At 43.1% G+C, this 21638-nt stretch overlaps 1 protein-coding gene across 3 annotated transcripts; it reads left to right on the forward strand.

Annotated features, from left to right (window-relative positions):
- Positions 1-299: 299 nt before the first annotated feature.
- Positions 300-12208, forward strand: AKIRIN1 (akirin 1). Of its 3 annotated transcripts, XM_021683742.1 has the most exons (5): positions 300-618; positions 5698-5838; positions 9210-9344; positions 10637-10708; positions 11377-12208. In XM_021683742.1, the coding sequence occupies exons 1-5, from the start codon at positions 399-401 to the stop codon at positions 11385-11387; spliced, it is 579 nt and encodes a 192-aa protein (XP_021539417.1). In that variant the 5' UTR covers positions 300-398; the 3' UTR covers positions 11388-12208. The 3 variants fall into 3 exon arrangements, with proteins under 3 accessions (XP_021539417.1, XP_044769916.1, XP_044769917.1); XM_044913981.1 differs by lacking the exon at positions 11377-12208 and having other exon boundaries at positions 10637-10785; XM_044913982.1 differs by lacking the exons at positions 9210-9344; positions 11377-12208 and having other exon boundaries at positions 10637-10785.
- Positions 12209-21638: the final 9430 nt, after the last annotated feature.

Consider the following 21638-nt stretch of genomic DNA (forward strand, 5'->3'; position numbering starts at 1 on the left):
TAAGGGGCCACCCCGGCGCGAGGGCTCGAGGAACTGGGGGGACGCGGGGTGGGGGGTGGGGGATGATGGGACCCCGGGAGGGGCGGAGGCGGGGGTGGGGGCCTTCCCGAGGTTGCCTGGAGACCAAGCTCTCCGCCCAGACTGTTCCATTTCCTCAGCGGGGGGCGCCGCGGACCGGAACGTGGCTGACCGGCCTCCCAGAGCGGCCCTCTTCCGGCTTCTCCCCCTCTGCCTGGCGGTGGCCAGGGCCCGTGACGTCACAGGAGGCGGGGCCAGAGCCGCTGCCGGGTGCTGGAGGCGCCATTGGAGCCGGCTAGGCTTGCGAGCTCCGCTGAGGAGCTGGAGGTTGGGTCGCAGTTACCTCCGCGTCCGCTCCTGGTCCCTGGTCCCTCGGCGGCATGGCGTGCGGGGCGACGTTGAAGCGGCCTATGGAGTTCGAGGCGGCGCTGCTGAGCCCTGGTTCCCCGAAGCGGCGGCGCTGCGCCCCTTTGCCCGGCCCCACTCCGGGCCTCAGGCCCCCGGACGCCGAGCCGCCGCCACTTCTCCAGACGCAGACCCCACCGCCGACTCTGCAGCAGCCCGCCCCGCCCGGCAGCGAGCGGCGCCTTCCAACACCGGGTAACCTATGCTGCGGGCCTGGCAGGAAGCCAGGCCCAGGCATTTTGGGGGGTGGGGGTGGGGCGGCTCTGGGCGCTAGGCTGTTTCACCCACAGACCCCTTCTTTGCCCTGAGAAACGGGAACTGGGGTGCCGCTGGGCCTTGTCGCTTCCGGGGATGGGAGATATCCGGGAGGGATGGTGGGGCCCCACTGTCCGTTTTCGGTTTTCCTGGAGCTGGAGAGACTGGAGGGGTGGGCAGCAAGAGGAAGATGAGAATATCCCTGGTCGCTCGGGGCCCTTCCCGTGCGCGAAGCCCCTCCTGCCTCCGCTGCCCGGGCCTGCACAGAGCCGCCCAGCAGATCCAGTGGGCCATGGAAAATGGGATTCTACTCACGAACCCGGCCTTGAAGGTGGGGGTTGGGGGCGGGTTCCTGGGAAGGGGCCTGAGTGCGTGCTGTTCACTGTACTGTAGCTTGGAGGGAGACCTGATTTCCAGAAGTCTTTAGGGACCAGAGGCCGTCGCAGAAGTCATAGAATCCGATTTCAACCTATTTCCAAGGGACTGGCCATGTTCTTTTATTGTATGGCTATTGTCTTGTACCATATATAGCTTGAAATTGGTAGGTCGTTAGCTAGAATTTATTTGAGAATCCTTAAACATACAGAGGTTCCGGAAGCAGGAGTTCAATCTATCCATAACAGAGATTCTTTCAGTAAGGATTACACACTGGTCAAGGAAAGGGGGGAGCTAGTGTGACTGTAAAGTTAGAACAACCCCCCCCCCCCCGCCAACCATTGTGCAGGAATAGAGGGGAAAGTGCATCACAATTAATATGTAACAGTTTTAAAGGGCTCCTGGAAATGGGGGAGGGTCCTCAAAACTGGACTTCGGCGAGTTATTTCTTTGTGTTTTTCTATTCCTCAAGCGTAAGTGAAACCTTAGGACTGCCTTAAAATTCTTTTCCTCATCCCTTTTAAGTTACCAGTGCCTTTGGGCTTTATTTCCTCTTTCCTCTGCATATCCATAATGCAGATTTCAGGCCCTCATACTCTCTCGCGCGGAGATTCCTGCAGTTGGCCAGCCATGCTCTCCCACTCTTTCTCATGTTCACCTCTTCTTTATTCTGGCATTCAAAGGACTTATCAGCTATAACCATATGTCTTCCTTAGTCTTTTACACATTTTTTCCCCCAGACTATGCTTTTGCTGCTCTTTCTCCAGACCCACCTGGGTGTGCCTGTTATCCTTGCCTTCCATCATGATATTTTACCCTTGTATTTGCTAATACAAATACAGTCATTTTTGCAAGTCTCCTATCCATTACCTGACTAACCCTGCCCCATAAGGAACTCTGTTCTACTTCAAATTCCCTGACCACTTAATGTTGCAAAGCCTTATGTACTGAATGAGATAATGTTTGCAAAAGTTTTTTGTAAAGAGCTCTTCAAAAGCAGGGGACGGGCGCCTGGATGGCCCAGTCAGTTAAGCATCAGGGTCTTGATCCCAGGGTCCTGAGTTCAAGCCTCATGTTGAGCTCCATGCTGAGCATGGAGCCTATTTAGAAAAAAAAGAAAAGAAAAACGGGACAAAATGCCCACTTGAAGTGATATCTTTTTTTTTTTTAAAGATTTTATTTATTTATTTGAGACAGAGAGAATGAGAGACAGAGAGCATGAGAGGGAGGAGGGTCAGAGGGAGAAGCAGACTCCCTGCCGAGCAGGGAGCCCGATGCGGGACTTGATCCAGGGACTCCAGGATCATGACCTGAGCCGAAGGCAGCCGCTTAACCAACTGAGCCACCCAGGCGCCCTTGAAGTGATATCTTTTCTTCTGTTCCTACAGATACCAAGGATAGTCATATAATCTTTCTGGATCTCTTCTGCAAAATAGAATTAATATTTGCCCTGTCTATCTTGATTGATTTTATGCATATGTTTTATTTATTCCAACAATATCCTGTAAACTAATTTTGTTATAGTTCACATTACAGCAAATGTTTGATAAATAATTGTTGAATGTATTTGGAAGCCTCAGTATTGCAGAGTGCAGTAATGGGAGTCCCTATTTTAAATTTTAATTTTCGCATAGATCAGGCAAACTACCTTCTTGGTCATTTATATTAAAATATTTTATTTAAAATATTCATTTGTAAAGATTGATCAGTTAAACTCCTTAATGCTTATTGGAATATGGTTCTGTCCAGAAAGAAACATAAAGGGCGCCTGGGTGGCTCAGTTGGTTAGGCGATTGCCTTCGACTCAGGTCATGATCCTGGAGTCCCGGGATCGAGTCCCGCATCGGGCTCCCTGCTCGGCAGGGAGTCTGCTTCTCCCTCTCCCACTCCCCGTTTGTGTTCCCTCTCTCGCTGTGTCTTTCTCTGTCAAATAAATAAATAAAATCTTTAAAAAAAAAAAAAAGAAAGAAACAAAGTATGAATGATTATATGATGCTTTGGCTTAAGTGAAAGCAGTGTCTTCTGGATTAAAAAGGAGGAATGGGGGAGGAAATGTTAGTTGCTTTACAAATAGAAAGAATAAAGCTAACTAATAGAAAAGTGAATTTAAAAATCAGTGATTTCATTTTATAACATCATAATTGTTACCTCAGAGGTTATGAAGTTCTCTCAGAAATGGTCAAGAAACTATGTTTTTACTTCACTTTATAAAAATATGTGTCATAGCACTTTTTATGGAAAAGGCATATAAAATTAAGCCTTTTATTGCTTAAAAGAGCTAAGTTGATACCAGGCATAGGAGGGTGTTGCTGACCTGAGGGAGATGTTTGTAAATATGGAGTGAGTCCAGGTGCAAAGCGATTAATTGATCATGACTTGTGGCTTGGTGAGTAACATCCAGATTGAGGTAGCATTTTAGCTAGGTCTTGAATGATGGTGAAGGAAGAAAGATAGCCACATTTCAAGCAAAGGAAAACTGCTTGAGCAAAGCCCTGAAAATGCACAAATTAAGGAAAGGATAATGTAATGTAACTATATATAATGGGCTATAATGGGAGATGGAACTGGAAACAATTTGGGGCCAAGTCTTGGAAGACATGGAATGCCATGTTGAAGAGTTTAAATTTTTTTTTAAGATTTTATTTCTTTATTTGAGAGAGCACAAGCTGAGGAGAGAGGAGAGGCAGAGGGAGAGGGAGAAGCAGACTCCCTGCTGAGCATGGAGCCCGATGCAGGGCTCAGTTCCAGGACCCTGGGATCATGGCCTGAGCAGAAGGCAGACACTTAACTGACTGAGCCACTGAGCCACCCAGGCGCCCCGAAGAGTTTGAATTTTGGAAGAAAAAAAAAGTTTGAATTTGGTCTGGAACGCTAGGAACCATTGTAGAATTTGGAGGGTAGGCTTAGTCTGATATAACCCAGAAGCACAATGTCAAATAATAATGGGATGCAAAGATTAAAGTTATCATCCACTGTTAAAAAGAAATTTGCTTTTTTTTTTTTTTTTTAAGTGGCCTTCTTGGAGAGAAAATCACATGTACTTCCTTCTTTTTCTTTTTTTTTTTTTTTTTAAGATTTTATTTATTTGCGAGAGAGACCATGAGAGACAGAGAGCATGAGAGGGAGGAGGGTCAGAGGGAGAAGCAGACTCCCTGCTGAGCAGGGAGCCTGATGTGGGACTCGATCCCGGGACTCCAGGATCATGACCTGAGCCGAAGGCAGCCGCTTAACCAACTGAGCCACCCAGGCGCCCCTACTTCCTTATTTTTCTACTGTGCATGCCATGTTTAGATTCTTGGACTTGCTTGTCCTTTAACCAGCCTAAAAGTTGTATCTTTCCATTTGTTCACTTCACCATACAGGAGGCAGTTAGAGGTTTATCAAAGACCTTCTGTTCTCATGAGCATTGTCCTCATACGTGTCCTTTCTTGTTTCAAGTCATTGCAGTTCCTTGCATCCTTATATTGAATCTGGCAGGTATATGCATAGTGAATAATACATTTTAAAGATGAAGCGAAGACTTCATAAATTCAGGGATCTTAAAATATGAACTTCATAGCATTTTTAAGGGAAAGCCTTGCTAATCCTACATTGTTTGTGTGTTTAGGCTGAGTGTTAGCAAATTTAGTTATGTGTGAGATACTGTGAGTTTGTGTTAGTTCCTAGGCTGTGCTGTCACTTGTTTTCAAAACTTCATTGGGTAGGCAGTAAACATTTATATTGAAGAAGTACGCTAAAGATCCTGAAAGATTTTCCAAGGTCATAGTCACACAGCTAGGAAGAAGCAAATGGCATTATTAACACTCAGCCCCATTTAAAAAATACGATTATAGCAAAGGATACATTAGAATAATGTGAGAAGGGTGGTGATCTGTTCTGGGTTTTATTTTTGATAAGGAGGCTTTATTATCTGGAAAGTAGATACATATTCTACCACAAAAATGAAAAACTTGAAAACCACATCCTTTCAGACTGTGTTGTCTCTAGGAATGTACTTCAAAGTGAATTTGTGTGTCCTGGACTCCCTTCAATAGCATTAGCAAATTTGGTTTATGATTACTTTGACTCAGAATAGTAATCTGAGTTCTATCAAGTATTGGCTCTCAGTAGGATCAGAAAGTTCTTTTCTAAGCCCTGATCATTGGTTCCAGGCAATAAATCTCGGGTGTCCCCATGGTCTGTGTCCAGGAGGTTTCTGCTGTCCTCTACCGCAAAGATCTTGAGTCCCAAATGGGACAAGAGCTTCATTTTTAGAAGGCCTTGGGTGGTAAGAGAATCACCCCAGTACACTAGTTTGTAAAATTGTGCAGCTTAACACAGATCAAAAATAGCTCCTTAGGTGAAAGATGAGTTTTTTGTTTTGCTGTAAGTTGTACTAGTTAATCCTAAAGGAAACTGTGGTCTTCACTGTCACAGGAAAACAAGCAAAGGGAACTGTCTGGAGGGCTTATGCTAAAATAGCTGCTCTTCCATGCATTGTTGAAATAGCAATAAGAAGGAATACTTTGGGGGGTTATATGAGGAGTGCTTTATTCAGAATAAACATTTTTCTTGCTAATATTAATAACATGAGGTAAGGGACAAGAAGTTTGAAGAAATGGCACAATAAAGTGAATGCTCAAATGTGTTTCTTTTTTTTATTAGAACAAATTTTTCAGAATATAAAACAAGAATATAGTCGTTATCAGAGGTGGAGACATTTAGAAGTTGTTCTTAATCAGAGTGAAGCTTGTACTTCGGAAAGTCAGCCTCATTCCTCAGCGCTCACAGCACCTAGTTCTCCAGGTAAGCAAACATTAGTGTGGACAGACCAACCATTTAAGAGTTTGTAAATGGTACACTGTGATGAACCTTGGGTGTTGTATGTAAGTGATGAATCACTAAATTCTGCACCTGAAACTAATATTACACTGTATGTTAACTAACTGGAATTTAAATAAAAACTTGGAAAAGGAAAAAAGAGGGGCGCCTGGGTGGCTCAGTCGTTAAGCGTCTGCCTTCGGCTCAGGTCATGGTCCCAGGGTCCTGGGATCGAGTCCCGCATCAGGCTCCCTGCTCGGCAGGAAGCCTGCTTCTCCCTCTCCCACTCCCCCTGCTTGTGTTCCTTCTCTCGCTGTCTCTCTCTCTGTCAAATAAACAAATAAAAATCTTTAAAAAAAAAGAAAAAAGAGTTTGTAAATGGTTCTTAAAATGATGGTTTCCTAATCCAGAATTGATTTCATCTAAAGTAATAAAATTGGTAAAATGTATGCATTGTATCACTACTTGTAAATACTTTTCAAACCATAGAGTCATGAAATTGGGAAAAAACCTTAGGTTGATGTGATTTGGCTTCCATCCACCCAGTGTAGAAGTACCCTCTGTAACTGCAGTGTCTAATATCTTAGCCATTAGATTAGCCACATGTGGCGTTTAAGTTAATTAAAATTTAATGAAATTTTAACATTTAGTTTCTTGGATGCAGTAGCCACATTGCAAGTGCTTAGTTAGCCACATGTAGTTCTTGTATTAGCACAACTATGGGACATTTCCATCATTGCACACATTTGTGTGACAGCAGTGCTCTATAACATTGACAGGTGGTCAGAGAGGATGTGCTCAAAAATAGAATCTCCGGGTTGGAGACAATCTTCATGGTCACATAGTTCAGCCACCAGTCTTGCCTGCCATATCCCTGCAAATAGTCAAGAGGCCGGTGTGTAAACATCTCCATTGGTGGTGAACTCTGTCCTTTAACCGTAAAGGAGTTTATTTTCTTACAAACTATTCTACTTTTTAGTAGTTCTGAGAGTTAAAAAATTACCTTGATTAAAAATTGTCTCCTTACAGAGGGGCGCCTGGGTGGCTCAGTTGGTTAAGCGACTGCCTTCGGCTCAGGTCATGATCCTGGAGTCCCAGGATCGAGTCCCGCATCGGGCTCCCTGCTCAGCGGGGAGTCTGCTGCTCCCTCTGACCCTCCCCCCTCTCATGTGCTTTCTCTCTCTCATTCTCTCGCTCTCAAGTGGATAAATAAAATCTTTAAAAAAAAAATTGTCTCCTTACAGAACACAGATTGTGTTGGCCAGGAGCTAGGATAGAAGGGAATGGGGAGAAAAAGCTTAATAGTAAGGGGTGTACTTTGGAGTGATGGAAATACTTTGAAATTAGATAAATGTGGTTGTACAAAATTGTGAAGAAATTTTGGTTTAAGTTAAAAATGACTTCTTTCAGAGTGCTAAATGACACTGAATTGTTCATCTTAAAATGATTTGTTTTATGTGAATTTCACCTCAAGTAATTTTTTTATTTTTTTTTAATTTTTATTTTATTTTATTTTTTTTTTTTTAAGATTTTATTTGCGAGAGAGAGAATGAGAGACAGAGAGCATGAGAGGGAGGAGGGTCAGAGGGAGAAGCAGACTCCCTGCTGAGCAGGGAGCCCGATGTGGGACTCGATCCCGGGACTCCAGGATCATGACCTGAGCTGAAGGCAGCCGCTTAACCAACTGAGCCACCCAGGCGCCCTCAAGTAATTTTTTTTTTAAAGATTTTATTTATTGAGGGGTGCCTGGGTGCCTCAGTCGGTTAAGCGTTTGCCTTCAGCTCGGGTCATGGTTCCAGGGTCCTGGGATCGAGCCCCACATCAGGCTCCCCACTCAGCAGGGAGTCTGCCTCTCTCTCTCCCTCTGCCTGCCGCTCCGCCTGCTTGTGCTCTCTCTGACAAATAAATAAATAAAAATCTAAAAAAAAAAAAAAAGTATTGAGAGAGTGAGTGAGAGCATAAGCTGGCGGGGGTGGGGGGGGTGGGGGGAGAGGGAGAAGCAGACTCCCCACTGAGCAGGGAGCTGGATGTGGGGCCTGACCCCAGGACCATGACCCAAGCTGAAGGCAGATGCCCAACTGACTGAGCCACCCAGGCGCCCCTTACCTCAAATAATTTAAAATTTTTTTCTTACGACCCAAAGGTCTTGGCTCTAGAATAGCACCTTTTTAGTTCTTGCGTGTTCATGAGTGATAGACCTTTCAGTGGTAATAGTTAGCAAGTCTCTCCTTAATATTCTTCTGAGATTTTAGTATTAGAATTTTGAAGTGATGGAATATGTTATGGGTGCAGAGAAACAATACAGTGATGACTGGGTAGAACTTTTGGTTAGGTTTTATTTGTAAAGAAGAAATTTTGGTTTAAGTTAAAAATGACTTCTTTCAGAGTGCTAAATGGTTTACAGATTAATTGGGCTGAAGAAATGGAATCTAGGCTGTGCTTTGAGGAACAACTCAGAACTGGGCTACCAAAGGAGCTGCTGCTTCGTTTTTCATCAGGAAGCCGATTTCCATGTTTTCTGGCATTGCAGTGAATATTTTGGTTTCTAACTACTATCTTACAAACATTTCACTCTTTTCCTAGATTTGGAAGGGATCAAGGATGAGATATGTAGTGCCTAATTGTCTTTTTCATTCATAGTGACTTTGCTAACAGTTCGTTATATAGGGCAAGTTACTTGGTCTCCTAAGCATCAGACTTCTAACCATTTCTTATCAGAACCACCTGTGGAAGTTAAAAGATGGCCAGGCCCTAACCTAGAATTAAATCAGAGTGTGTATCATGTTTTGTGAATTCTACAGATAATTATGATGCACCTCAGTTAAACATAGGTCTAGATAATCACCAAGGATTTGAGTAGCTCTGTGAATCTACTTTCTCTAATCCAGACTAGGGGCTTTATATCAACTTACTTTTTGTTCTTGTTCTTTACCAAATGAGCATTGAGTATGGGCTCACACTGTTATGGCATCAGAACTGTTTTTCTGTATGCAGATCAGCTAGCACACCTGGATACACATTGTTCCTCCTACTTTTCAGTTTACCTTTGGGCTGACTGTAAAACTAAGGGCAGAAGCACAGATTTTGTGAAATATTCCGTGTAGAGTTGTGAAGAATACTATTTTTCTGAACTGTTTTTGTATCCTAGGAGTGCTTACATAAAGTTATTAATTCTGAACCTTAGAACTATAATGTATTATTTAAACTGGATTTGTCTTGGGGTGCCTGGCTGGCTAATTAGGTAGAAACATGTGACTCTCAATCTCGGGGCTGTGAGTTTGAGCCCCACATTGGGTGTAGAGATTACATAAAATCTTTAAAAAAACAGAACAACACTGGATTTGTCTTTTGGCCAGGTTCCTCCTGGATGAAGAAGGACCAGCCCACCTTTACCCTCCGACAAGTTGGAATAATATGTGAGCGTCTCTTAAAAGACTATGAAGATAAAATTCGGGAGGAGTATGAGCAAATCCTCAATACCAAACTAGCAGGTAGGCTGAGGCAGTGGCTGTGCCATTGTTAATAGGGTTCGGTAAATAATAAGGTTCAGTCAAATGGTAACTTAGAAAAAGAGCAGGACTTCATATAAGAAAGTTTAATGAGTTGTGAATAGTAAGTTACTCTCTGGTGATTCTAAACATTATACATTTATACATTATATGGGGAGGACTTTTCATTTACATTTCTGAAACAAGATTAGCCAAGCTTTTCTTTTGACATTTTTCCATATGAATAAAGGCAGTGAGTAGTTTATTTGGGCTAACCTCCCAACTGGTGGTTGGGAGTGGAGTATAGTCGACACGATCAGACTTCCTGGTAGCAGTCACTTTGTGGATATGGGAAATCTGGCATTCTGTAATTTGGATGTATGTTAGTTTGGAAAGCACAGCTCAGGTTTGAACAAAGGGAGTTGACAGTGATGTCAACAAGTAGAGCCTTTTATGAAAGGAAGAGATCTGAATCAGGAATAGAAAGTAGTACCCATTTAGTGAAAGGGGACAGTGTTGGGATGAGAGAGGTTGTAGACAACTTTTTCCTGTAACAGTATTATTTCCTAATCTGGTGACCCACACCACATGGTTCCTCAGAATGTTAGAAAGTCTGCTTTAAATGAGAACTGTTGGTTTAACAACAGTTAAATGGGTTTCTTTATAGTCAAACTTCTTTGATCCTTTAATATACTAATAATGTGTATTAAGACAAGAAGCTCCAGTATATCATTTCCCCTCTCCTACCTCCATCCCCAGAATTGTTCAGTTGGCTCCTAAGTCACTTCTCTGTTCATGGATATTGGACTACCTTCTTTTTTACCTAGTTTCTCTTTAGAAGGTAGTTCTGTGGGACTGTTTACAGTTAGGTAGTATGAAATTTTCTCTGCTTTCTACCCATCCCACTTCTTTCATTCAACGTGTCTGTTGAGATTTATAGCAAGGGTAGAATGCAGAAAAGAGATTCAAGCTTCATGTCTTACAGAGTTCCTAAAATTTGATTTGTAGTACTGAGCCAGTCTGTCTGTCTTGAGAAGCCTTTAGTAGGGAATGGAGTTACAGCAGGGGCAAGATTAGGAAAATGTGATATTATAGATGATCAGTGACCAAATCTAGGAGCCAGGGATTTGGCTCTGGGATCTAAAAGTAAGTAACAGATCCCAGAGCGGCTATTAAAAGGAGGGTCTGAGAGTGGATAATTTAAACTGGGAAGCTAGATGTGATCTTAACATTTGAGTCTTGAAAAACTGAGGGAGAGTTCTGGGGATAGTATATACTGTCTTTCCCCCTTACAGAACAATATGAATCTTTTGTGAAATTCACACATGATCAGATTATGCGACGATATGGGACAAGGCCAACAAGCTGTAAGTATTGTCAAGTTTTTCTTTGAATTTTCCAACTTCCAGGAGCAAGATGTTGACACTGAATACCTTGTCTCCTGAGAGCAAAACACCCCTGTGAAGTAAAATAATAGCTAACATTAAAAAAAAAAAAGCATGTCCAGCATTGTGCTAAGCCCATTAAATCCTCATGAAGTTATTTAATCTACAGTAACCCTATGAGGGAGGAACTGTTGTTAAGCCCCATTTTACAGGTAAGGATGGCACTTAAAGAGGTTAAATAATTTGTCCAAGCTCATAAAGGTAGTAGTTCATCCAGGACTGAAACCTAGGTAGTCTGACTGCAGTACCAATTTGTTTGTTACCTGGTTTTTCCTCCAGAAAGGTAGGTTTAATTAGTAATTTAAGAAAGTTAATTCCTTAAGCTAGCTTATCAAGTGTGTGGTCACAATTTCTTAATTCTGGACATCTTGGAACTACTAGTTACTCAGAACATAAAGTAATAAGTAGCTGTATATCTAAACTGAAGCTGAGTCAGGTGTCTTAAATTCTGGAAAACTTAGGACATTTTAAGTGTTGACTTATATTCTCCATGTTGTTTATTACATTTCCCATTGGTTAATATTTTTAAAAAGCCCGACACTATATTTTTATTATTCTTAAACTCTTTTTTCCCCCCCCCTAATTTATAGATGTGTCCTGAAGCTTTCTTGCATATCTGGGTACCAGGTTTGACCTCAAGAGATGGCTGCTGTACACTTTTTGCAACTGGTTTGATATCACATTTCAGCTCCAACTTTGCATCCTGAGAACACTTAAACGTTTCTGCAGGTCCATTTTATACAACTTGAAAGACCTTAAAACTTTCTGGTTGCCACAAGCATATCTTTCTTTTCTGCTCATCCAATAAACAGCTGTGCCCTACTGTGATAGATTTTCCAAACAAAAATACCTGGAGCAGCAGTTTAGCAAAATATGTCCTCAGTGGCTCTCAACAAATGGAGTTTCCCCAAGCACAGTTCTGTAAGAAGTGTGTGTGAGTGCGTGTATATGTGTGTGTGTGTGTGTGTATTTTAAGTTATTATTTGTATTGTGCAAATTATTTTGATCTTGGGGATTCTGGCTGTGAATTTGATGCACGACAATTATGGTTAAAAACATTTGCTTGGTCTACAGAAGATCATTAATGTTTTGTGACCATATAAGTTGTAACGGTGGATTGTTTTATGTTGTAGGTATTATTGTTAAATACAGGGACTGTTTCCAGGCACAGAATATGAATCATAAGTTAGGATGGACATTAGGTGTGATTATGATGACATAGCAAAGGTCTGTGGTCCTAGGTCTACAAATGTGTGGTGAGGGATTAGGACAAACGAGACGGGCTGTTTGACACATGGACTCTGCCTAGCCGTGTTGAAAAATACTTTGACTCCAAGCCTTAAAATACCCATGTGGAGTCTGTGCTCACCTCATTCACACACACAGCTCCCTGGACACTGAACCTCTAAAAAGAAAAAGTCTCCCTGGAGTGGGAGCGTCAGGGTTTGCTTGGGAGCACAACACAGGTGAGCGTGGGGCTGGGCCAGCCCCTGGTGGCACTGCTACTTTGGAGGAGCCACTTTGCCTTTGTATCGGTTATTAAAAACAGAATTTGGATCCTTGTGGTCAGGCTCCCCCAAATTCTTTTTAAGAAGTGACCATGTTCAACTGCTTGAGCTTTGTTTTGGCAACCCCTGCCCAAAGTTGCTTACAGACTGTTCTTCACCTTGTTTCCAAGGCTGTGGAACAGAAAGTAGCCTCTGTTTTGAGGAGGTGGAAGTTAAGTATACATTTATTTTTTACTGTGACTTGTTCAGGACCACATTTTACAAAATGCCTTGTTTCCTTTATTATTGTTTCTGGAAAGGAAAGTTCTATTAAAATTGTTTTAGTTTGAATATAGAATAGTTTTATTAATTAGGGCTTATTTTGAAAAATTCTGAGTTTAATTCAAGTGTATGCCAGTACCTTCCAAAGTAAGGTAATATTCAGAGACAGTTGTTCTGATCAGATGGCTTAGAGAAATTCTGGAATATTCATATTCGAAGATTCCTTGTTAATGAATGTCTTTGACTTAAATCTAACCAAAAACTGCAACATTATTCTTTGTACATTTTCATTATATAGTGTTAACAAGCTTAGTTGCAAACAAATAAAATACTTAAGCTATTTGTTTACCTTGCCTTCTTAATACTGTGATAATGTTTATTAATTCAAATAATTTATGTGAGGCTGCTATAACCATTTCCCCAGTAAAACATTACATTTAAGATTTATAGACTTTTTTTAAAAGCCCATCAGTGATCTTTAAATAATTAAAGAATTATTTTACTTAATATTTGAAGGGCAGTTTGTTTCATCTCTTCCTTTTCCAGGGTAGTCACTTGTTCCTGGAAGAGGAGCTAGCCGTGGCTGTCATGGGAGTGGCCTTACAGTGGGATAGTCACACCAAAACAAAGGAAGGGCAGCTGAGGGGGCCATCAGAAGTCCTGAAGGATGGATCAGGAATGGGGAACGCTGCTGCACTGATGTCTTGTTACAGAATCAGTGGATGTGGGGCAAATGTCAGCCCCATTCCTACTATATGTTTCTGGCTGGGAGGTAGAGTAGGTTTCTATAAAGGGAAATGATAGACACTCTCTTACTGCTCCCAGTGTTGTTAGGCTGTTATGATATGGTTGCCCTTTGGGGCCATAGGATAAGTAAGACCACATATACCACCATGGCTGGGTTTTGGAATCTCCTCAAAAGGGACTAGACATGTTTGTCTGTTGTTTTATCCGGAGAAGAGACAGTTCCTAGGACAGAAAATGGGGACCTATAATGTAGGCCTGAGGCTAACAAAAGGAGTTTTTCCTTAGACTTGATTTCTAGAGCTTGAACTTAAGAGCATTCCCAGGTAGGGAAGTGTCTTTGTCCCATGGAGGTAGGTCAGAGCCCAGGGAGGAAGTCAACCTACAGAAACCTGTAAGGATAGGCCAGGACCTGTGGTCTCAGAACAGCCATATCTACCACCCTGGTTATAGTTTTTTGTTTTAATAATAGTTATCCTCTTTTGGTAAAATCTTAAGCTTAAGGGGAATGAAAGGAGTAGGTATTCATGCTTAGGTCAGAGGAGTACAGGGGAGATCAAAGTTCCTGAGGCAGATAATTGTTAAGAGCTCCCCAAGGAGAAGAACATTAGGGAATACAAGAATTTGGGCCAGCCTGTCACACATGGTGAATCTTCTCTGCCTGCCAGGGAGGATGGGTTGGCTGTGTAGTAAAGGAATGGCCTTTGGATGCATGTAGCCCTAGAGTTTAGTTTGCTGCGTGAGCCTTGCCAAGCTACTGAAATTTGTGAGCCATAGTTTTCTTGTCTGTAAAATGAAGGTGAATTGTATGTACATCACTGGGTTTTGTTTTCAAATGCGAGATTAAGTTAAATAGCCCATGTAAAGAAAGTAGCACAGCCTGAGACATAAAATATGCATTTGACACTGTTATATAGCAGGTTTCTTTACAGTGATCTTCATTAGATCTGAAGACCAAAATGTTCCTTTCTGCAGCAGCAGTTCTCAACTTTCCAGTATGAATAGCCCTTTGTTAACATCAAAATCTCACGTTCTCTAATTAGAATTTGTACTTTAAGTGTTTGACTAAGAAAACAATAAAAGATAAATGACCAATGAATTCAGTAATGCCTTTCAGTGAATCTGTATTTTGTTACTATAGCAGGGTCAGCAAACTAAGGCCTGGTTTTGTAAATAAAGTTATATTGAAACACTGCCACACCTATTTGTTTGCGTCTGTGGCTGCTTTCACAGTTGGCAACTCCAGAAACAGGTAGTATGGGCCACGGAGTTGAAAATACTCTGGCCCCTCACACAAAAGTTTGTGGGCCTTGGCACTGTAGCACTGATACACATTTGAAAAGCTCACAGACAAGGCAAACTCGGTGCATCATGGATTGGTGGACAAGAACCTTAATTTGTTTCTAGGGGAGTTACACCTCAGGTGTGTCATGATAAAAAAACATCCTGTGCTTACAAATGAAAACCGACTGTCAAAGTGAATATCTTACAGAAAAAGCCAATGAAGTTTTCAGAGCAATGATTCTCAAGGATGGGACGGGGGCACCTGGGTGGCTCAGTCATTAGGTGTCTGCCTTCGCCTCAGGTCATGATCCCAGGGTCCTGGGATCGGGCTCCCTGCTCTGTGGGAAGCCTGCTTCTCCCTCCCCCATTCCCCCTGCTTGTGTTCCCTCTCTTGCTGTCTCTGTCAAATAAATAAAATCTTAAAAAAAAAAAAAAAAAGGATGGGGACAGGGAACATGCTATTGGGTGGGTCATTAGAATGACTTATTTTTGACATATTTAATTTTGAAATTTTAGATACAAAAGTGGGTGGTAAGGATTTTATGTTTATCAGAAGATCGTTTGTTAAGTATTGTTCTTAAGGAACAGTGACTTGACTGCTTGCCTGGGTGGTTATTTCCTTAAAAATGGCTTCAGAGAGTGCTATAGTCCACAGCTACAGTTAAACTGGTCCTTGAATAATGCTGATACTTTCAGGAAGAAAGAAGCAAGTTTACCTAGGGAAAAATGTCCAGCTACTTAACCCCAAATGATACTTTCAAATAATTAGCACTTCATTGTGAAGATTACCTAAATTTGTTTAAAGTTTAAGCAACTAAAGTCTTCACGGGTCTCTTGTTTTCACTGATTGTTGCTTATCGTGTCTTGTCTCATTATGTGCCAGGTTATCTGTGAGCTGGATACTATATTTGAACAATTGTAGGAATAAACAGGACAAGGATGAAGCATCTACCTCTAGAAGGATTTCTGGTTGCCTGTGCTGGGGATATTACTAAACCTTAATTCAGATTGAAGGCTGGAGGTTCCCTAGATCTTCCAGATGGCACACAACCAGGTCTCAAGTCTGTGTGAAGACTAGTTTAGTTGTGTTTCACCCTTATCTTAAAAGTGTAATACTTAGGAATCCCTGCTTAAGGAGCCTGTGCTGGGGTTCCCCTTTAGCTGGCCTTAGGTTTTGATTTTTGTCCCCTTCAGTCCATGAGGCTTCTGAAAAGTGCGCTGCAGGCATCCAGGGGCTTCCAGATTGGCAAATGCCTTAACAGTGCAGCTTTGAGTTCTAGGCTTTGGCTTCTCAAGATTTTGGCTCAGTAATTCCTTATTACCTAGTTAGCTTTTTTATGCTTTTAAGAAAATAGTTTTTATATTTCAACTACTTTTTAGTTCACTTTAGCAATAGGCTGATTTCAAACTTCCTCATGCTCAATATCTAGAGGTGCAAGTTCCTATGTGTTTTTGGCCTCATTAGAGCTTTGGTGAAGGTGCTTAACCTGGTGTGGTACCCAACATGCCTTCATGTTAGTGAGAGATAAGTAGGGAAATTCATCTTTATATGGGATTTGAGTGTTTCTCCCAATTATTTGGCAAGCATTACTGGTGTCTTCTGAGTTATTTGTGGAGGACAGCTATTTGAGTTTTTAAAGCCTGACAAGTTCTTTGTTTTTTTTTTTGTTAAGCCTGACAAGTTTTTTTAAACACTATTATTTTTTGAGGGGGTGGCAGAGGGAGAGAAGCACTAGCAGACTCCCTGCTGAGCTGGAGCTTGACACAAGGCTGGATCTCACGACACTGAGATCATGACCTGAGCTGAAATCAACAGTCAGAGGCTTAACCAACTGAGCCACCCAGGTGCCCCTAGCCTGACAAGTTTTATAAGTAGCCCTAGTCCGTCTTATATCCTCAGTACCTGACTTGGAATTAACATACATAAATATACTTAGGCATTTGGATCTTGACCCCTGAGAAGGAGGCTCAGTCTAGCAAGGAACATAAGCAGGTTAGGTAAAAGTTGCGGAGTGTTGTGTGAATGGAACAGATAATGGCCTAAGGAAAAGAAAAGGTTCTTAGCAGTGGTGACCAGGAAGTTTTCATTTGGCGAGGCAGAGTTGGAACAAGGTTTCAAAGGATGAATGAGACTCAGGCAACAGTAGGAATTGGTGGGGCACCTAGGTGGCTCAGTGGGTTAAGTGTCTGCCTTTGGCTCAGGTCCTGATTCCAGGGTCCTGGGATTGAGCCCTGAGTCTGGCTCCCTGCTCAGCAGGGAGTCTGTTTCTCCCTCTCCCTCTGCCCCCCCCCCCCCCATTTTGAGCTCCCTGGCCCACGCTCTCTTTCAAATAAAATCTTTAAAAAAAAAGCAAAACAAAAACGGGGCACCTGGGTGGCTCAGTCGTTAAGCGTCTGCCTTCGGCTCAGGTCATGATCCCAGAGTCCTGGGATTGAGCCCCACATCGGGCTCCCTGCTCCGCGGGAAGCCTACTTCTCCCTCTCCCACTCCCCCTGCTTATGTTCCTTCTCTGGCTGTCTTTCTCTCTGTCAAATAAATAAAACCTTTAAAAAAAAAAAAGAAAAAGAAAAAAAGGAATTGGGAGCTTGAAAGGAGCAAAGGCTGGGTGGTGGAAAATCATGGTGGTGTATAGTGAGGACATTCTTGTTTAGCCAGAGTAGGAAATCTTCTGGATCCTGGGAAGAGAGCTTGAAGCTAGGTAGTAGGGACTAGATAATGAAGGGTTTTGACTACTAGGCGTTTAGCTATTAATCAGGAAATCTGGAGAGTTTTGGGGAAACTAATTCAGGAGTAAGTACAAGACAGAAGGGCAAATACCAAACTAGACAACAGGTTGACCAGTTAAGCCTCTTTTTTGTCCCATTAGAGATAACAAAGGCCTGTACATTGATTGGGAAGGATGATTTAAACATGGCTCTGGCTTTGCCTGGCGAAGAAGATCCTTGAAGGATCTCTCGGGGCTCATTTTGCCTCTTCATATAGACACACTTTGAAAGATCCTTTTTCTTTTGGTTTGGCTTGTCTTTGCCCTTCACTTAACTAATCTAGCCCAGTTCCACAGCTGCTGCTGCTGTTGAGTTTTGTATGCATAGATGCTCCCAGATAAAATAATTTTAAGCCTTCTGTAGGTTGTCTCTCTGTAGCCAGGGTTAAGAGAGATGTGGTCCTTGCCCTAGAAAAGCTCACAGTCTATGGGCAGAAATGGATAAAACTTGCTTTGATAAGTTTCTGTGCATCTGGACAGAGAGACCAGGGTGTTTCCTGGGGAAGGCTACTCAGCTGCCCTGGCAGGTTCCCCCCAGGTAGTTTAATCACCCCAATCTATACTCAGGAAGGCTGAATCACTAATACAGCTATATCGGTTTGAAACATGGCTTGAACTCATGACCCTGAGATTAAGAGTCCCATGCTCTACTGAACCAGCCAGGCACCCCTCCAGTGCGTAAATTTATGAATGAGAAATAGGTCAGGTACAGTAGACTACCCCATTGGCCTTAACAGTGTGTTTTCTTCATATAATCATACCACTTCAGAAACCTAATTAAAGTCAGAATGAGGGGAGTTAATTCTAGGGATGGAGGGTGCCTGGGTGGCTCAGTTGGTTAAGCGACTGCCTTCGGCTCAGGTCATGATCCTGGAGTCCCGGGATCGAGTCCCGCATCGGGCTCCCTGCTCGGCAGGGGGTCTGCTTCTCCCTCTGCCCTCTTCCCTCTCGTGCTCTCTCTCATTCTCTCTCAAATAAATAAATAAAATCTTTAAAAAAAAAAAAATTCTAGGTATGGAATGTTTACCAGCATCAAGTTACCCCTACCACCATGAACCTGGCACAGGTTCCCACTTATGCTTCTTTAGTTCCTGGTCCTGTTGCATTTCAACTTGGTATCTTCTCCAACTTGGTCGGCACATTCTTTTCTAGTTTAAACGATCACTCCCGGCTTCCAGTATATTCCAGGCATTTGCACCCATTTTTTTTTTTTTAAAGATTTTATTTATTTATTTGAGACAGAGAGAATGAGAGAGACAGAGAGCACATGAGAGGGGGAAGGGTCAGAGGGAGAAGCAGGCTCCCTGCCGAGCAGGGAGCCCGATGCGGGACTCGATCCCGGGACTCCAGGATCATGACCTGAGCCGAAGGCAGTCGCTTAACCAACTGAGCCACCCAGGCGCCCCGCACCCATTTTTTAAAAAAAAATTTTATAGTAATCTCTATATCCAACATGGGGATCGAACTCAGGACCCCCATCAAAAATCACATGCTCCTTGGGGCACCTGGGTGGCTCAGTCGTTAAGCGTCTGCCTTCGGCTCAGGTCATGATCCCAGAGTCCTGGGATCGAGTCCTGGGATCAAGTCCCGCATCAGGCTCCCTGCTCAGCGGGAAGCCTGCTTCTCCCTCTCCCACTCCCCCTGCTTGTGTTCCCTCTCTCGCTGTCTCGCTCTCTGTCAAATAAATAAAATCTTAAAAAAAAAAAAAAGATTCACATGCTCCACCGACTGAGCCAGCCAGGCGCCTTGGCCTTGGCCCCCATTACTATCTCTTTAAGATTACTTTGCTTATTGGGTTTTTTCTATCTATCCTATAGCTGGGGGCTTGGAGGTGAGGGCAGGGGTAAGTTTCCAAACTGTCTTCCCCAAATGTGCTAGGACCCTCAGGCTATCCAGTTCTTTGCTCAACTCTACCAGTGGTATGATACAGGCCTGAAAAGTTCCCCATGTGCTAAACTGTAAAGACGGCCTCTCTGCCGAAGGGTAGTGTTAAAGCTTTTCTCGGGTTATAACGGAGTAAGGTGTGTAAACATGAGGGAATCCTTCAGGTCAAGGACAGAAGTCCCGTGAATGAAGACCAAGGAGGTTTCTAGAAGGCCTGAGACCTCTGTGCTCACACAGAGGCGGAGGCTAGTTTTCAAGGGGGTGGGATTGGGGGGCTTGGATTAGGTCACTAGGCCATCCTCACGCGCTGAAGCTGAAGCCGGGAGCAAGGCTCTGCTTGCTTAGAACAAATCGCGTATGACGCCTAGTCGAATTCCACTCGGTCTCTGCGCCTCGGCTTCCCCAACACAAAATGGAAGAACATGGCAAGTCGGGCTTGCTTCTGCGCCTAAAGTTCTTCGAGGTCGTTGTAAAACCACACTTCCCCGAAGCAGAGAATCTGCAAGAGCAAGGTAAAGGGAAGGTAAACGAAAGGCGTAACAAGGCAGTGGCATCGTACCCCTAAGGTCGGCAACCACGTCACTTGTAACGTAAGCCGCAAGAATCTAGGAGGGCGCGCGTGCTCACTATAGCAACGGCGCAGACTCAGTTCTGGCGTGGGAGTTCTGGGAGTTGTAGTTTTCCAATATTTGACGTAGAGGAAGACCCGTCACCCGACATCCTCTCACACCATGCGGGCACGGGGCTGAATGCACGGTGCAGTGCAGGGGGCCGGCGTGTCAGTAGTGAACAGCATCTATAATAGAAGTCTACAAGGCTGGCGGGACTTCAAGAAAGGCCTAATGAATGCCTGAGGAATTTGGGAAGCTTTCACCAGAAAACGCTCCATATAAATAATCTGGACGGATTAGGCATTCGCCTGGGAGACAGTAGGAAGGTGGCAACGAGCGGGTTGGGACCATTCCAGGCAGAAGAAACTCTGCCTACAAAGTTTGGAAGATCAATTCTTTGATGGCCGAGAACACGAGGAGGCTGAGTAAGCAATTATATCCGAGGATTGAGAAATGGGAAGAAATCAGATCATGAGGGGTCTTGAATGCCAAACCAAGTAATTTGAAACTTTTCTTGAATACACCGACACCTGACACACAACCCAAGCAGTATAACCCCCTCCTTGTGTTCTTCCTTGTTTTTGTTCATATTTCTGTTTTATCACTTGCTACACCATTCAGCGTCCTAGTCCAAAGAGCTCAACAAGGGCCATGGCGTATGGTAAGAGCTCAGGAAGTTGTTTTTTTGTTTGTTTGTTTTTTAGGAAGTGTTTTTTGAATGATCAGTTTTGAGTTTTAAGAAAAGCAACTGTGGGGCGCCTGGGTGGCTCAGTCGGTTAAGCGTCTGCCTTCGGCTCAGGTCATGATCCCAGGGTCCTGGGATCGAGTCCCACATCGGACTCCCTGCTCTGCGGGGAGCCTGCTTCTCCCTCTCCCACTCCCCCTGCTTGTGTTCCCTCTCCTGCTGTATCTCTCTCTGTTAAATAAATAAATAAAATCTTTAAAAAAAAAAAAAGAAAAGCAACTGTCAGCAATAAGGAGAATGGGTAAGATGGGAGCAAGGCTGGATGTAAAAAGCCATCGGAATAAATTGCTTTCCCTATCTTCATATTTCCCTCTATCCAAGGGCTGAAATCTGGCACATCAAAATACATTTTCAATGTGGGTTTTGTTTGGCCAGCACTTGAAAAAAAAATTAGTTGCCCTGCATTTTAAAAGTGGTAGGTTTCACATTTAAATAATAACAAAAGATTTCTGGCTTCTCTTGAAAAACTTTAGGAGATTTGACAATTTGGGGGCCCTGATTTTCTCAACAGCTATAGGATGCAGCTGAGTAGCTGCCACCGCCTTCAGATAGGACATACCCTCTCCAGTTTGTCACATTCCACACGACTCCTTCCATCAGTGAAACTGATGCCAAGTACCAGCTGCCATTTATTATGGTGCTTGTTTTTATTTCCTTATAGTGAACTCTGTTTGGCCTTGGAGGCATTTGAGTCACCCATCTTTGTACTAACCTATCCTGCCTGGTATCTGAGGAGTGATACAATGAGATTTAGTATTTTAGAAACATTATTCAGTGAAAAACAGATTAAAGTGAGGAGCTGAGAGGCCAAAGGGAAGAAATGAATTAGAAACCTGTTGAAGGAATATTTGAGAGAACTTGGCCGGCCAGTAATTAAAGACTGGATGAAAGATGAGGAAAGGGCAAAATACAACTTCATAGTTTCCTGCCTGAACAACTGGGAAGATGATATCACCAACTTAAGAAAGTGGAAGAAGTGGGAAGGGAGTTAGCAATCAATATCTTGCTACCTCTACTATTTTGTGGGCAAGAGCCATGAATTACCAATTC

The sequence above is a fragment of the Neomonachus schauinslandi genome, chromosome 4 (assembly GCF_002201575.2).
Source record: "Neomonachus schauinslandi chromosome 4, ASM220157v2, whole genome shotgun sequence".
In the NCBI taxonomy this organism is placed as follows: Eukaryota; Metazoa; Chordata; class Mammalia; order Carnivora; family Phocidae; genus Neomonachus; species Neomonachus schauinslandi.